The sequence below is a fragment of the Pholis gunnellus genome (assembly GCF_910591455.1).
Source record: "Pholis gunnellus genome assembly, chromosome: 13".
NCBI lineage: Eukaryota > Metazoa > Chordata > Actinopteri > Perciformes > Pholidae > Pholis > Pholis gunnellus.
Genome location: NC_136540.1, coordinates 9294401 through 9309691, shown reverse-complemented (window position 1 = coordinate 9309691; position 15291 = coordinate 9294401). Strand labels below are relative to the sequence as shown.

General features: G+C 40.1%; 1 protein-coding gene across 1 annotated transcript; it reads right to left on the bottom strand.

The window, feature by feature from the left end:
- Window positions 1–111: 111 nt before the first annotated feature.
- On the bottom strand, window positions 112–9687 carry map3k7cl (map3k7 C-terminal like). The gene is made up of 5 exons (XM_079172280.1): window positions 9428–9687; window positions 8430–8511; window positions 5838–5896; window positions 4602–4717; window positions 112–942 (listed from the first exon to the last, which is right to left on the bottom strand). Exons 2-5 carry the CDS (start codon window positions 8503–8505, stop codon window positions 762–764), a joined length of 432 nt encoding a protein of 143 aa, XP_079028406.1. The 5' UTR covers window positions 8506–8511; window positions 9428–9687; the 3' UTR covers window positions 112–761.
- Window positions 9688–15291: the final 5604 nt, after the last annotated feature.

Genomic DNA, 15291 nt, shown 5'->3' with positions numbered 1-15291 from the left:
AAATGAAACTAAGGAACTGATGCTAGTGTTAAATTAAAATGCATTTTATTAACAGACGAGGACGATAAGCAACAGTTTATCTTGTTGTATACCTCCCCTTCTACAGGTGTGTGAGACACGCTACATCAAAAAATGTACAACTCATACAGTGTTGTGTCGCAGCAGGCATTGTGAAATAGATAATCACCCTTCTTCTTTTGCTGTTCCTCACAAATTACTATAATTTCCCCGATCCCTGACACTCTGTTAAACATTTGTCTCATTTCCTTTTTATCATAACAGGAACTTGACGGACAAGTGACGGGGTGGGAGAGAGGAAGAGGGAGGGGAAACACTCCTCAAAATACAACATTTGGACCACATCATACCACCTTTGGCTCCCTCCACAGACCTCAGGTAAAAGATCTGAGTCTCTACAGGACCTGAGACAGATATCAGAATATCTGGTCATTCATGGCAGCTGAGGTATTGCAATGGCGACCAGGGAGGTTCTGCAAGATCACGTAATAGCAAAACCCAGAAAGGTGGCCTTGTGTCATGGCTTGGTAGAATCCCTAAAACAGCTTCACACAGATGATGACAGTAAGTCTGTGGTTCAAGCAAATGACTCAGACATGAATAAACACAATGCCTTTCTGTAGCTGATTCACTGACTGTTGTTATGAAGAATGAACACTAGGCTGTGCTTTTATTTCTGCATGGTGTCCGGGCCTGGCGTCGGCTGGGTTTCTGGAGGCCTCAGGTTCTGCAGAGGTCAGAGGTCACGAGGAGTCCTGCCTCGTTTGATTGGTCAAGCAGAGCCTCTCCAGCTGCTGAGCGCGCTCGTCGTGGACGGTCATCAAGGCGCGGTTCTCCTCCGTTAGACGACAAAACTCCTCCTCCAGACGGGCGATCTCCGTCGCAACCTTCTCATCCTCCACCAGCTCTGCCAGCAACTTGCGCCTAAGAGAGGAGTGAAAGAAAATGATGGTTCTTTATCAAAATGCATAAATCAGTATAGAGTTTCTTCTAATTCTACTATTAATTTGCTGTTGAGTCATTTGTTTAATTTATATCTCTTCCCCCTTCATATTTTTTAGTTGTGAAAAGCTGGACATTGTCCCAGCGTACACTTGGCTTGAGGCACGGAAACATTCATAACCTACCTAACGAACAATTTAGATTCTCCAGCTGTGTCTTGTTTCTAAAATATAAGGGGGGGGGGGGGGGGGGGGGACCAAAGAAACCAAAATAAACATGGAAATTATGCAAACTTACAGGAACGGCTGAGCTTATGAAATAGAAAAACACTGCTTACTGTTGGGCAACAAAGCTAACTGCTCTGGAGTAAGTCATTATGACATTCCATGGCCTGGTGGCCTAAATCAGTATAATATTCATAATGCTGAGGTCAATGCATATTCTTATGTATAATAGAAGATGGTGTGCTACTGAGTAGTACAGACCTAAGCCATAAACATATTGGTTAATGATGAAAAGCTACAGTGTAGAGCCTTATGTGAAGCAGAATTTCACCAAAGGTCTCTGTAAAGAAGACTAAGTTATTTGTTTGCAATATAATGGTAAGAAGTTATGTTATTTTCTGACAAATGTTTCTCCACTCCAACTGTATATGTGGTGTCTTGTAAGTCCATGAGGGCTGAGGACATAAACTAACATTATTTCACCATCCCAACTATCTTTCCCAATGAAGTCAATCGAATTGAATGACTCTAGCTCTGGTTTAGACAGGCTGACCTCACTTTGGCTGGCAAACAGTGATTTCACACTCTAGGAAGAGATCAGCCTTTGGACTTTGAAAGGCAGTGTAAGCACACAGGCACAGAAATGTATGTGCGCAACATGCTTGTCGTGTCCTCACGCTTGAGGGTGTGTGAATGTCAGTGTTGTATTACTGCTGGTAAGTGCCAAGTCACATAACAGCAGCATCAACAAAGAAGAAAAGGAGTCTCTATTCTACAATATAGGCTGTCTGTGACGCTTTTATGCCATAACCTTTTGACAGAAGATGACTATTGGTTTGAGATAAGCCCAAATGATTTAAAAGCCTAATACTTCATTTCTTTGAGCTAAATGTACACACACATTTGATACGTTCGCCATAATGGTGAAAACTTTCTCCGGCACTTTAGAATTAATATGTGCAATATGTAATTTTCCTATGGATAAATGTACCTTATTGAGTCCAGAATGATGCATTATTCAAATTCAGCATTTCTGAATAATTAACTGACGATTACAATGGACTATTTATTAGAAATGGTCTTGTTCAATGTCTAAAAAATCATGTTCAGACTTTAATTTCCTGTTCGACCAGAAATGGTTTAAATAGACATAACTGCTGACTGGAAACTCTGATGTTTATTTCGTCTTATCTTATCTCTGTGTATTTCCTCATCCACAATCTATTTTCAGCTATTTCCCTAAAACTGGTAATTACATCTGAGTTGGTAAGCATAACTTTATTTTGTAATACTTTATGAAACACATGCAAAACACACAGATATGTGGCTTCTCTAATACACCATTTTATAATCGTACATAATTGTACTGGTTTTAGGGTTAAATGACTGTCACTAAAATGTTAACTAAAATTTAAAAACATTTTGAACAACAAGTAAAACGCAGTGTGATTTGCAGTTAAAGATCAGTGATTGAGATGCATTACTTTAGTGCTGAGTTTCTCCTTTCTTTATCAGAAGCAAGTTCAAACCTGTCCTATGTATGCCGTGTGGATATGCATGTGTATGTGACAGAGGGAGCCTGAAAAAGAGGAAGAGATCTTTTTCAGTCCAAAAAAACTCCATCCGGAAAACCAAAGAAGCCAGATCAAATCTGATACAAATGTTCTTATTTAATAAAAAGGATTTCAACTTTCAAATTTGAAAAAAATACCTTCCGCTGTTTACTAAAACAATTTCAAAACAATTTCTTGTGTAATCTCTTTGTCACGATGGTTCCCAGTGATAGGCTCAACAACATTAGGCCTAATATTAATGTCTGGGTCAATGTTTCTATACTCACTGAGGAGGGGTCGCCTAAAAATAATGTATTCCACTTTGACCAACACCGAGAAATAAACATTTTGTTAACCTCATGATTCTGTTCACTGGTAATACAGGACTGACCGAACTGCAAAAAAATGGATCGTTAAACAGGTTAAAGTTCACCATACAGTGTTACAGTATGTACTTGTTGGATACTGATGAAAAGTAGACTAAGTGAATTTTGGAAGATCCCTCTGCAGTGTGTTAGAGTGTTGTTCCTGTTGTCGTCCTTTCAAAATCTCCTGTCTATCTTTGTGTAGTGATATGGGAAGTAGCAAAACTGTCATTGCGTCATGCCTCTCTATGGTCGATAACCAAAAGCTAAAAATATTCACTCTTCCACAAAAATATATTCGATGTTCAAAATGAAGTATCTGTATCAGTCGTACTGTACCTTAATTGCATTTGCAGTATCGGCCTAAAAGCACAATTGGTATTGTCGTCACTCCTGTCTATAGTTGTGTCTAACTTTACTTTAAGTGTGAATCTAACTTTGTGTGTGTCAGTGGATGTTGGCATGAGCTACAGTGTGAAAAAAGAGAACCAAGAGTTTCTACCAGCCTGACTCATCATGTTCTTATCCAAACTCAAGGCTATACTCATACTCATCACATCAGAGTCTGCCATGCTGTTCTCTATTTAGGAGCTGCCAAGTGGTGTAGGTTGTGTGTGTGATGGTGTGTGTGGGTGTGTGTGTGTGTGGGTGTGGTGGTAGGGTAACAGCAAAGGGCCTTGAAAATCCCACTGCTAAAACTACCCACAGCTGCTGAGGGCACAGGGGACAGTGTGCACTGTGTGTGTGTGTGCGTGTGTTATACACCTCTGTTTATGTGCAAGCATAATGTGTACATACTCTATGTGCATTATAGCATACAGCAGGTCTCACTCAATTACATCTGACAAGGGCTGCGGTGTAATATTCGCCACGGTGAAGATGTTACTTTTTCCTAAATATGATCCAGAAACAGTGCAACCTTCACATTCACACTCATTCCTGTATACGTCACACACGCTTGATCTTGTTTCTAATTTAAAAGGAATTATAATAGTGAAGAAATACGTCTGAAATCAAAGTCATGCATTACTGTTCAAATATCACATTATGGAAAGGGCTCGCTGTAGATTATGTGCTAAATGCTGCAGGAAAGCTATAAACATGTGCCATCTGGTGGACATTTTCATCCAAAATGCCTTGTGGTCCTCCAGTACAAGAGTTGCAATTTATAATGGTCTAAGTTTATGTTCCAAACTTGCACTGATATTGCAATAAATTATTATTATAATTATAAAAGCACATTCTTATTTGTTCTCCTTGAATCAATATAACCTAATAGTGTACCAGTAAGTGAATATTTCATTAAGCCAAGAAGTCTACAGGCAAAGCTATGAGTAAGTAAAGACTAGATTTGTTTCCCGTTCTGGTCCCAAGCAGTGACACCAAATGTAATTTCAACATGCATCCTCCTGATCAGATGTGCTCCCAAAGCACCCATTACAAGCTCCTGTATGTTTTTTTACATTTAAAAAAAGGCAAAGACATTAACAGGGACTCACTTGCGGTCCTCAAGCACGGCGATCTCATGTTTGACCTGATGGAATTCTCTCGCCATCCTGCAGTGCTCCTTGTACACCTGGACGCTGTCTCTCAGAGACCCACAGGGGGGAACTGGCTGCAGGACGTGAGAGAGAGAGATGCCATGTTAGTTTAGACAAAACAAAAGAGATTATAATATATACAAACCTGGACCTGTTATTTGAAACAGCACTTTCCAAGAAGGTCCATGAAATTTGCTCTAGATATCACTGCTGGTGAAACAAGAGATTGCTGTATGTGAGGACAACAATTGAGACCTAAATGAACTTCTCCATATTACTTGTATAAGACCTAAGAATGCTTCTTTTTTTTCACACCATGGAAGGCCTTACAATGTGTCGGACGCCAGATAAGAATATTGCATGTTCAAATTAAGTTACTGTCATTAAAAACGTTTTTAGTCCTATAAATTGAATATGAATATAGATTATAAAAACTAACTAACGATAACTACGATAAATGGGAATGAAACTATACCTCTATTAGCCTGTGGTACAGTACATGAAGGCTGTCATTCATTGGCCTGCTACTGCTGTTCTCACTTGATACTCTCAACCAACGTGCACTTTATGTGACCCTGGCTCTGGCACTCGTTGAAGGATAATTCAATGACAACACTAATAGCAGATTGAGCGCATACAGATGAAGACATTGATTTACAAGGTTGATAAGCTTAACCCAAGCTTCTCCTGATGTATATTATGTTTCTACCTTCAACAGAATAGTGCTTTAGAGGAACATTCCAACACCACACTTTTTAGAGGGTTATGTCACCTTTAATTCAGGATTTATTTCATTATGAAGGATTTCTCTGGGCTGGCATTAGATGTCAAATAGTTATACAGTAAAAGGAAAAGAGCAATAATGACAGCAACGGTATTATTTACACAGCAAAAACATTCAAAATCAAAGAGGGAAATCATTTGGCATTTTACTATCCATTAGAACCATAAAAACAAACAAACAGCGAGACACGAAACGCAAAAAGCTAAGAGCATAAGAGTACAGGGCAAGATTTGGACTTTTCCTTTAAAAGGCACGCAATGCTATCCTTTACCAGCACTGTGGATTTAAAATCATTGCCATCTCTTCAATGCTCCGTCTATCCTCTCTTGTGCGCCTCTGCCAACAAAACAAGGTGTGTGTTCAAAGCAATGTGATGCCACAGCATGTACGAGTACAGTAGGACCGTATACCTGCAGTCGCTGTTCAAGATCCGGGAAAGTCTTAGGAAGGTCCTCCACATCTTGTACATCTATAGAAACACAATGCAACTTTCAGATATGAACAGTCAGTTTAATGGTTGATATATACTGACATACCAAAACACAATATTGTATATTCTTAATGATACCAACTATTTTTTGGTTTGACATTTCGACAATTTGTGTATGCTTTACTGCTGACTATTTTCCAAAGCATACTGTATGTTTTCTGCAGGGGGGGGGGGAGTATTCAGATCTTCTACTTGAGTAGAAGTAGCAGTAAACTGTAACTGTAAAAACATTCTGTTACAAGTGAAAGTCCTGCACTTTAATTTAAGTAAGAAGTTTTAGCAAGAAAATATACTTAAAGTAACACAACTAAAATCACTTATGATACAGAATGATTCCTTTCAGAGTATGATTTTATTATATATATAGTATTATTAGCTAATTATTCTTGATGTATAAACGGGTAAGGGGCATGTTAATGTTGTTGCCGGTTGTGCTAAACACTTTATTTAATGGTGAGTATTCGTATCTGTAACAATGCATCTGATGCATCAGATGATCAATATTCTTTTGTATAAACTCTTAATATGTAAAGCAACTAGCTGTCAGATAAATCTGGAGAAGTTTCAAGCAGCAAAAGTTCAAGTAAAGTAAAAGTACCTCAAAACTGTACTTTAGTAAACATAGTTACTCTCCACCAATAGTCTTTGGACTGATTTTCTTTCTTCCATCAAAGTACTCAGACTGATAATCAGCCTGCAGAGATTTTAAACTCGTGGAAGAGAGATTATTTTGTCAAATGCATGTCCAAATGATGGGGTGATCAAACAGGCAGTGGCTTTTTCGCCTCTTAAATTGGACCAAAATGAAACACTATAGGGGCGTCTTATATGTCCCCACTGCAACACATTGCTACACGTATAAATGAGCCGTGTCCTTTTACTGTACAACAGTAATGAGCTGTCACACTGCCAGACATGAAGGATAAGAATACAAACCGACAAACACAGTGGGCAGAAAGAACAGACAGGCCAGATGTATGGACAGAGAGGGATTCAGACAGACAAGCCGCCTGCCAGACATACAGACAGACAGGAACAGACAGGTTGTCTGCACCAGCCTCTGCCTCGCCAGTAATGTCTCCCTGGAGTCGTGGAACACATGTGGAGAATCCTAGGATGATGCAATCTTCTAAAAGCAGAAGTATCAGTGGGCCAGCCTACAGCCATGGGGCCAATTATGATGTGGAATAAATACAGTTCTAATGCTTAGGATTGACACCGTGTGGGGTTATAACTATGCCTGGCATGAAGTCATGAGAGCCCTAGAGGATGATCCCTAGATGGAGCACCGGTCTTAGTCCCCCTGCTGAGAAACACAAGTTCAAAGAGGCAACAACACGATCGTCCGGGGAATATCTAAAATTTGATCTTGGAGGGTAGGGTCAGATTGTGCCTGAACAGCTCTTGAAACAAACCACTGCAACTGAAACAAAGCGTGTAAGCTTGCTACCAACTAAAGCCGGCCATGTGCAGTTACTTGTTCCTTAAGATTTATCATAAAATTAACCAGCGCACAACTAAACAAAAACACGTATTTTGGAAAACGAGGTGAAACTAAACTGAACCCACACAAATGGATGGTTGAGGTGAGAAGAAAAGGCAAGCTAGTACAATGAAGTACACCAATAAGAATGATTATGAAATGAAAAAGTGATTTCAGTAAGAGGACATGTTGCCATGTGAGAATGGGGTTCAGTGAATCACTGCTTCGAGTGGGATTTGAGTGCCGTTCCTGCTACAGCCCTTCATCTCACTTCCTAAGAGAAAGACAAGAGGGATCAGAGATGGGCGGAGTAGGACTGGACGTGTTAACTGCTTATAAATATAGGCCAGTGTTCTAAAAGCTGAACAGTGAATCAGGCAGAATGACACTGTTAGTATTAGAGGGGAAACCTGACTCTGCCATTGCATAGCAGCTGCTGTCCCAGTGCCTGGCCCCACTACAGTACAACATCCTGACAGACACTACTTTGCACCATAGGTAGGGTAGACCTTTGAGATTTGATTGAAGATTAAAAAAAGGAAATAATACTGGTCCCATAAGCAATTGCTTGTGCATGCTTGTGCATACTTGTGCGTTTCGCAAGTGCACAGCTGCGCACATGCATGTGTGGTCACTTTTTTAATATGCTGTGGTCCTACAGAAATAGAGGGAGCACCTGTCTCCGCGACAGCGTAGAAGAATGAACACAGTTAAAGTGATAGGGTGTGAGGTGGGGAGGGAGGGGGGATGCCTGGTCTGTTTTGGTGGGAGGAATGCCGTGCATGTGTTCCACACATACTGGAAATGCAGTGAGAGTAGAGCTCCAAGCAACGCCAGGTGTTAAATGATCAATTGAGTAATAGGTGCAACTACACTCAAAATAAGTTGCTACCATCATTTCGGAGATGACGAGACACACGTGAATGTGCAGAAGGCCTTAGTGTGTGAGGGGAGCACACGTATAGCTACAGTACGTGTGTGTGTGTGTGTGTGTGTGTGTGCACAGTTTGCTACTGAGTGTGTGTTTACCTGATGTGTCGTCGAGGCTGAAGGCGATTCTAACTTCAGATTTATCAGGAGACACTCTTCTGGTTGAGGTGATCATTTATCCCTTCATGAGGCCACAGACACAAAACAGAGCTGTTAGCACAATAGCAAGGGCATAATGAAAGACACGGGACGATGTAATAATGAAAATAATGTAGGAGATTTATCATGACATTTTATTTTACAACTGTGGTGATTTCCTACATTTCTCTGTTTTATGTGACTGTAAATTGGTTCTCTCTGGGTCTTAAACTGTTGCTTGGACAGAACAACACATTTGGAAATGCCACCTTAGCTTCTTGGAAATTATGAAGGGCACTTTTTTCACTATTTTATTTATAGACCAGACAATCAGCAGATGAAGTAGTATAAGTCCTAATTTGATGTGTAAGCTAAGTATACCATTTTGTATTCCAACCCAGTGCATTATTGGGATTTTATCCACACTTGACTATAAATACTTGACTCAGCAGGTGCTGTTATCAGTTGGAATGAAAGTCTTGCTTTGATAAATCATGTGATTAATCCACACCTAGAAAAGTACGGGGCTTCATGAACACACACTCAGCCCGCAGTTTCATCATGCATTTAGAGTTGCAGTGGGGTTAAATGATTAGAGAACTTTGACAGACTCTACGGTCTGGATTTTGAATGCCCCCCCTCCAGTGTAGGTACAGGCTTTTTATATCAGGGCCTGCTTTAACTCTGGTAAACCCTCTGTCTCACTCAACAAACCTCAATGACCTTCTACACCAGCAAATACAGCCTTTTTATTTAGGCTCTTTCGGTTGCTGGAAAAGCAAAACATGCCTAATACTGTCAACATATAACAGTATTAGCCGATGGAATAGCATACTAGTACACCTATTGTTGTCATATAAAATCCGCATTATGATGGAGACTACTTTATGACAGGCATGGACTATCTCCAGCATATACTGGGTGAAAATGAATAATCTGAGCCAACAGGTCATTGTTACCTGAAGCGGCACGAGCCCGACGCAGGAAATTCCGTAAAATCAAGGTAGAAGTCTACGTCCTCAATATTGATAGCCGCCTTTTCCCCGTCGGACCACCGCTGAGGTCTCTTCAGAAATAGTATAAGGCGTCTCTCGGCCGCACCATGGCATAACAATCTCTCCAAAAATTGACCTCCTCTTCCCTCTTGCGACTCCAACTATATTATTTAGAATTCAGAAGTTCTCATAATCATCAGTCAGAGGGACTCCAGCAGCTCAAGTTTGTGTTGGCATTGACATGTTATCCACGGACAGCCATGCCGTGAAGAGCAACACTACAGGGCGCAGGCAGGCGAGGAATGCCGTCCTCTGTCCCCCCGTGGGGTCCCGGGCCCAATTAAATGTCTCAGATGACATGACTTTAGCCCGCAAAAATGCCCATAGCTGCGGCCCTGTTTTGAGTGACACGGTCGCCGGGATGGTCTTTGGCTTTGCAATAGCTGTGCAATGAGACAGTTGCTCAGAATGAACATCTCATGCTATAAAAGCTCTGGAGGAAGAAGCATCCCAGACTGTTTGTTTTCCTGCGGGGAGGTCGTAACCCGCAGATGATATTAGTTCTATACCTATAGGGAGAGTTTCTTACAATACGCTACTTCAAAAGGGGATTCAGACACTTAAGGGTGGGCTTTTTAGAGGGACACGCCGAATTTACACATACATCAGTTTACTCAGGAGTACCTCTAGACCTACTCTCTTTACCCTGTAGCTGTGAACAAATGTATGTTGTATCGTGATGTCTGTGTCTCTGTAGCTTTAGTCTAGAAAAAAATAACCTTGGTGATGTCATCAGTCTAGAAAATATTCAGGGATAATGATTGATTTTCTTTTAAAACAAAGACAACACTTGTGGGTGGGAGTTTGAGAGGTTGGGAATGTAACGGGCAGGAAGGGTTCAATGAAAGTGTGAGGCACTCAACTGTCTGGTCACAATTTGTGGTTAAAAGGATTAATTTGTGTATAAAGATGGACATCATGACAGCTCCATGCAGCTCCCCTGAAGTGCAGCCAAAACGTATCGACCGCCCCCTCGTGGCCGGTTTCAATATAGGTCATGAACCCCGCCCCTCCAATGTCATCGGATGTAACTATAGACCTGGGATGTAACATGTGCCAACTAAAGAGTACATTTAAGTCAACTTAAAATACATTTCTCCCAATAATGTTTTCTGTCATCTAGGTAGTTCTAATCACGATGATGTTTGTTCAAGTGTTAATTCTGCTAATACATTTGGTTGTAATTAGTTATTTGACGCTACAAAAAGGGGAAGTGACGTCATGATAAACAGCCGGGTTTCTCTCGGGCTAACAAGCTGCTGACGTGCTCCGCTTCTCCTCCCTGACATGTTTTAGATCAAATTGTTTTGGACACTGACTTTTTATGATGTTTTTTCGACATTCTATTTTTTGACTTTTCATGACTTTTTTTGATTTGGTAAACTATGACTTTTTTTCCAACATATTATACTTGGTCTTTTTATGACTTTTTGACATGAAATACAATTAATTGTTTGACATACTATACTATGACTTTTTTGACCTTCATTTTACTCTCTATGTTGTAGTATCATTTTATAAACTGGTACATGAACTGGTTTAGCTCACCAGGTAGAGCTTGTGCTATTTAAAACAAGGTTATGTTGCAATGTCTTTTGACTTTTTTTTGACATGAAATACAATTAATTGTTTTGGACATACTATACTATGTCTTTTTATGATGTTTTTTCGACATTCTATGTTTTGACTTTATATGACTTTTTCGACATAACATACTTCCCTCAAGGTGGAGTGAAGGTGTGCATCAGTGAGACGACTTCTTTGTGTGTGAATGTATTCTGGTCAACAAAGCAACAAGTTTTTGCCCCCCAAGATAGCCCCATCATCTAAACACGCAGCTATACTTGTTCACCACCTGGTGGAGTAGTCAAAGTCACAGTTCCTGAAATATATGTTTTGTTGTTTTTAAATAAAAATCACACCCTGAAGGAGCAGCAATATACTAAAAACAATAACATAACACTCTGGTTTCTCAGCTTAAACTACTCTCACCGATCTGTGCACAGGTGTCACAGTGTCAGGGGTCTCAACTGCTGGTGGCCCTGTGGCATCTGGGACTGTTTCATCAACGTCCTTATGCACGTCAGTGCATAAAAGAAATCACATGAAAATACGTTTGTATTATCTGTGAAAACGGATGCTCCTAGTCATTTAAAACTCTGAAAGCAAGTGCTGAAGCGAATACAAAATGCTAATGACGCATGATACTTGCCGTTCTGGTTCTTTTACTAGATGAGAATCTATGTTCCATGTTCATGCAAAAAGCTAGTTACAATATCGTGTATAATACCCACCTGGTCTGCTAAAAGTAAACTGCAACTGGACATCCCAGGGACTGGAATCAAGTAGCGTGGAGGTCAGTGGTTGACTTGAATCATCCCTAACCCATTATCATCATGAAAATATAATAAGCATATTGGTGAACAGAAGCGTTAGGTATTCAGGACGAAGAGAGGAGGCAGTGCCAAGCCCTCCCCTTTCTCCAAAGAACACATGTGCCAGCTGTGGTAGTATAGCATAATTAATATACTGTTTGCATTGTAGACTAGCTTTTTACTGCCTGTGGGCTTACTTGATGGAAATGGTTCATATCTGCTGAGCAATAAACATGCAAACAACGTTATTGTTTTAACACAATAGCAACAATTTGCATTTGATCCCCAAGTTGCCAGAGTTGCTGAAAATAAATCTCCATCTTCAACCGTCCATCTGGTCTGTTTATAGACTCAAGGTGTATGAAAATAATTCATTACAGGCCAAAAAAACATAATTATAATGCTAAACTGACCATAAGCATTTGAAGCCAGGCCTAAAGAAAAAGAATAAAAACAATTAGGCCCTGCGAGTCTCTGACAGAATTACTGTTCAGGGTTTCCCCATGTTCTGATTTACTGCAATATTCTGAAGTTATACATCCGTGAGGCCAGTTCACCTACACACCAGCAGATGAGAGCATTGCCCCTGAATTATTTACAGTGAGGATTTCAGATGGTAGACAGAAAGAAACACACAGAGGGACAACAGAGAAAGAGAGATAAATGATGCTCTGCACCTCCCAGAGCCCTCCTCCTCCTCATTTGTCTTCATTGACAGGCTGTTGACACAGACCTGCCTTATCAGCCCCAGAGACTGTTCATCTCATTGTGATGGATGGGACATACTCAAAACGTCTGCCACTCCTTTACACTGTCAGACTGCACAGGTTTGAACGATTTATATGCGATATTTAAGATGCATATGAGGTAGAAATTCTGGAATAAGGGCTTTCTGATGTCAAATGTATTTCTATAATGCAGCTGGTTTCATACGACAAATGTAAACAGACTGAATTGAACTCTGTTGAGATTTTCTGTCCGTTGCTGACCTTTCCTTCAAGTGAACGCAATAAGGGCAATATACTGCCCATTTTGGACATGTTTAAAATGTCAACAACAGGCTCTTTGAGCTGTCTTTTCATCTTGATTGCTCTAGACTTTCCTCTCAATCTCTTTCTCTTCATCTGTGCAACAGGTATAGAAGTATGGATCATAATCTCTGACCTTCTTGCTGACGGCACAAACAGACAGATGCCGATATCCCCCGTATGTCTCCCAATTTTTCTTTTAACTCTCCCAACACCGCCAAGGCTCTTTGTTTCAGGATTATTGAGAGAAAAAAAATCTTTACCGTGTGAGACAAACTGGATCATGAACACAAGTGAAGAAGGAAACATTGTCCAACAGCATTGTTCAGGTGGAGTAAGAAGGAGGAAAGCCCTGCTCAGCCGTGCAGAATACCAACGCCAGAGTTCTAATCCATGACCTCATTCATGATGGATTATTTGATGATAAAAAAAAAAAAAACTGCCTTCGATTTTGATTAAGAATTATGGGGTTAGGAGATTAGAGACAACCAAATGCTATTGCATTGGACTGAGTCCAATACCAGAATTAATCTGAATACCAGAAAAAAAGAAAACTCATTACATGAACAGATTAAGAAAAGCTCAGTCCAATTCTCTTCTTAGGATGCACACAAACCAGTGCACACCATCCACCGAGAGAAATATCGCAACAAAAGCTCTGACTCTAGTCATTTATAAAGTATTTATATTCATTTATTGCACTTTCCTGTTTGAAATGTCATGCGTTTGCTGGTAAATGCTAGGTCAGCTTTGAAAGTCCTGACATTACTGATAATGAATTGTATTAAGGTGTAATGCTTCGGGTGCACCATTAACATTTCCCACCGCAGACATTGTCAATATAATTGTTTGTAAAGAATGATTGTGTTCTTAACCCGAGTCTGATTTTATCGATGGCAGTATTTCAAAAATGTCAAGAATACTAATTGCTTCAACAGGCTATTCCCAAAGAGCACATCGTACACGTGGAGTCCATTGACAAGAGCACAAGGCAGGTTTACAGTAAGACTTCAGGTGATTAAAGGGTTAGGCAAGAGGTGGCAGAGAGACAAAGAGCGTCAATCTTTTCTGATTAATTTCTTTTACGCAGATATAGAGAAGCTCCTGATAATAACATAACACAGTAGAAATGAGAAGATGTAACAGACTTGTATATATATCAAATCAAATATCAAAACATGTCAATACAAATATAAATTGAGTACTGTAAAGTCAAATTGAGTTAGAAAATTAGGCAAACAATATTATATTTGAATCCCATTCTATGGGGAACATTTTGTAAGGAACCTTTGTTGGAATTACTTGTTCGTCCTAAAATAAAGGTTTAGTATTATGGCTCTGTCTGTGGATCACACTCTTATATTTTATCATAAATTATAATTCCCCTTTTAATCTCCAGGTAGGTAAGCTAAGCCTGTGAAGTACTTGCAGAGAAGCTTTTCACTGTTTTAGTTGCACACATCCACTGAGATCCACTGTCAATACTGGGAGACGAGATCTCCCCTCAGGCTTTCAAATTTGACAACTGCAAACAGAACAAAAATGACTGAATTGACTGATTGAAAAACAAGACTTCTACTCCCAGAGGAACAAGGAAATTGTCTTTGACCTCCTGAGAATTTCATGCATTAAAAAAAAAAATGCTTCTCATTTTCTTCGTCTCCTGATATGGACCCCGTATCATATCCATTTTCTGATACACAGACAGCAATATTTCATGATCACAAGCATGTGTGTATCTGTGTGTGTGTGCGCGTGTGCTGGGGAAGGAGGTGGGGTGTGTCTGCCATTTTGGTGCTTGAAGGGTATAAAACAGCAGGTGTGTTCCTGACTTTCCTTAGAGGTCCTTATCTCTTTCCACTGTCCAAGGTTGGCTCAGCAATCCGCTCTGAAGCTACTTTGCTGCCTGCCAGTATAGGCACACAAACAAACATGCGCACACACACACACACTGCCAAGCATAAACAACAAAAACAGCGAATCAATCAATGGTTTAAAAAATGCAAAAATCTTTTTACTCTGAAAATCAGTGAAGTTGTTATACATTTACACAATGGGAAAATCTATAAAGTTTGCAGATTCAACTTTGCAAACTGCTCAGAAAAGGGAACTACAGGCATGAGGGAACAGCAATGGTTTACACTATGAGAGGGCTCTCATCATGTTGATACAAGGCCAAGACCAAGTTAGCTAAGGTATATCTACAGTATACTTAATGCTTCATGTATTATCCAGACATATAAAGAAAGGGGGTGATGAAGAAACACCTTCATATCATTTCATGGCCCACAAACAAATTTGAGGAGTGAAGAGCGATCAGGTTGCAGTCTCTGATCAAAGTTCCATCAGTATTTAGATCCAACGC

Bases quoted from the DNA above. Each gene is read 5' to 3' on its own strand.
- map3k7cl (XM_079172280.1), bottom strand. From the start codon at position 8,505: ATGATCACCTCAACCAGAAGAGTGTCTCCTGATAAATCTGAAGTTAGA. The intron at 5,897-8,429 runs GTAAACACACAC...GTGTTTCTATAG, and splicing joins CAGCCTCGACGACACATCAG to ATGTACAAGATGTGGAGGAC. The intron at 4,718-5,837 runs GTATACGGTCCT...CACGTCCTGCAG, and splicing joins ATCTTGAACAGCGACTGCAG to CCAGTTCCCCCCTGTGGGTC.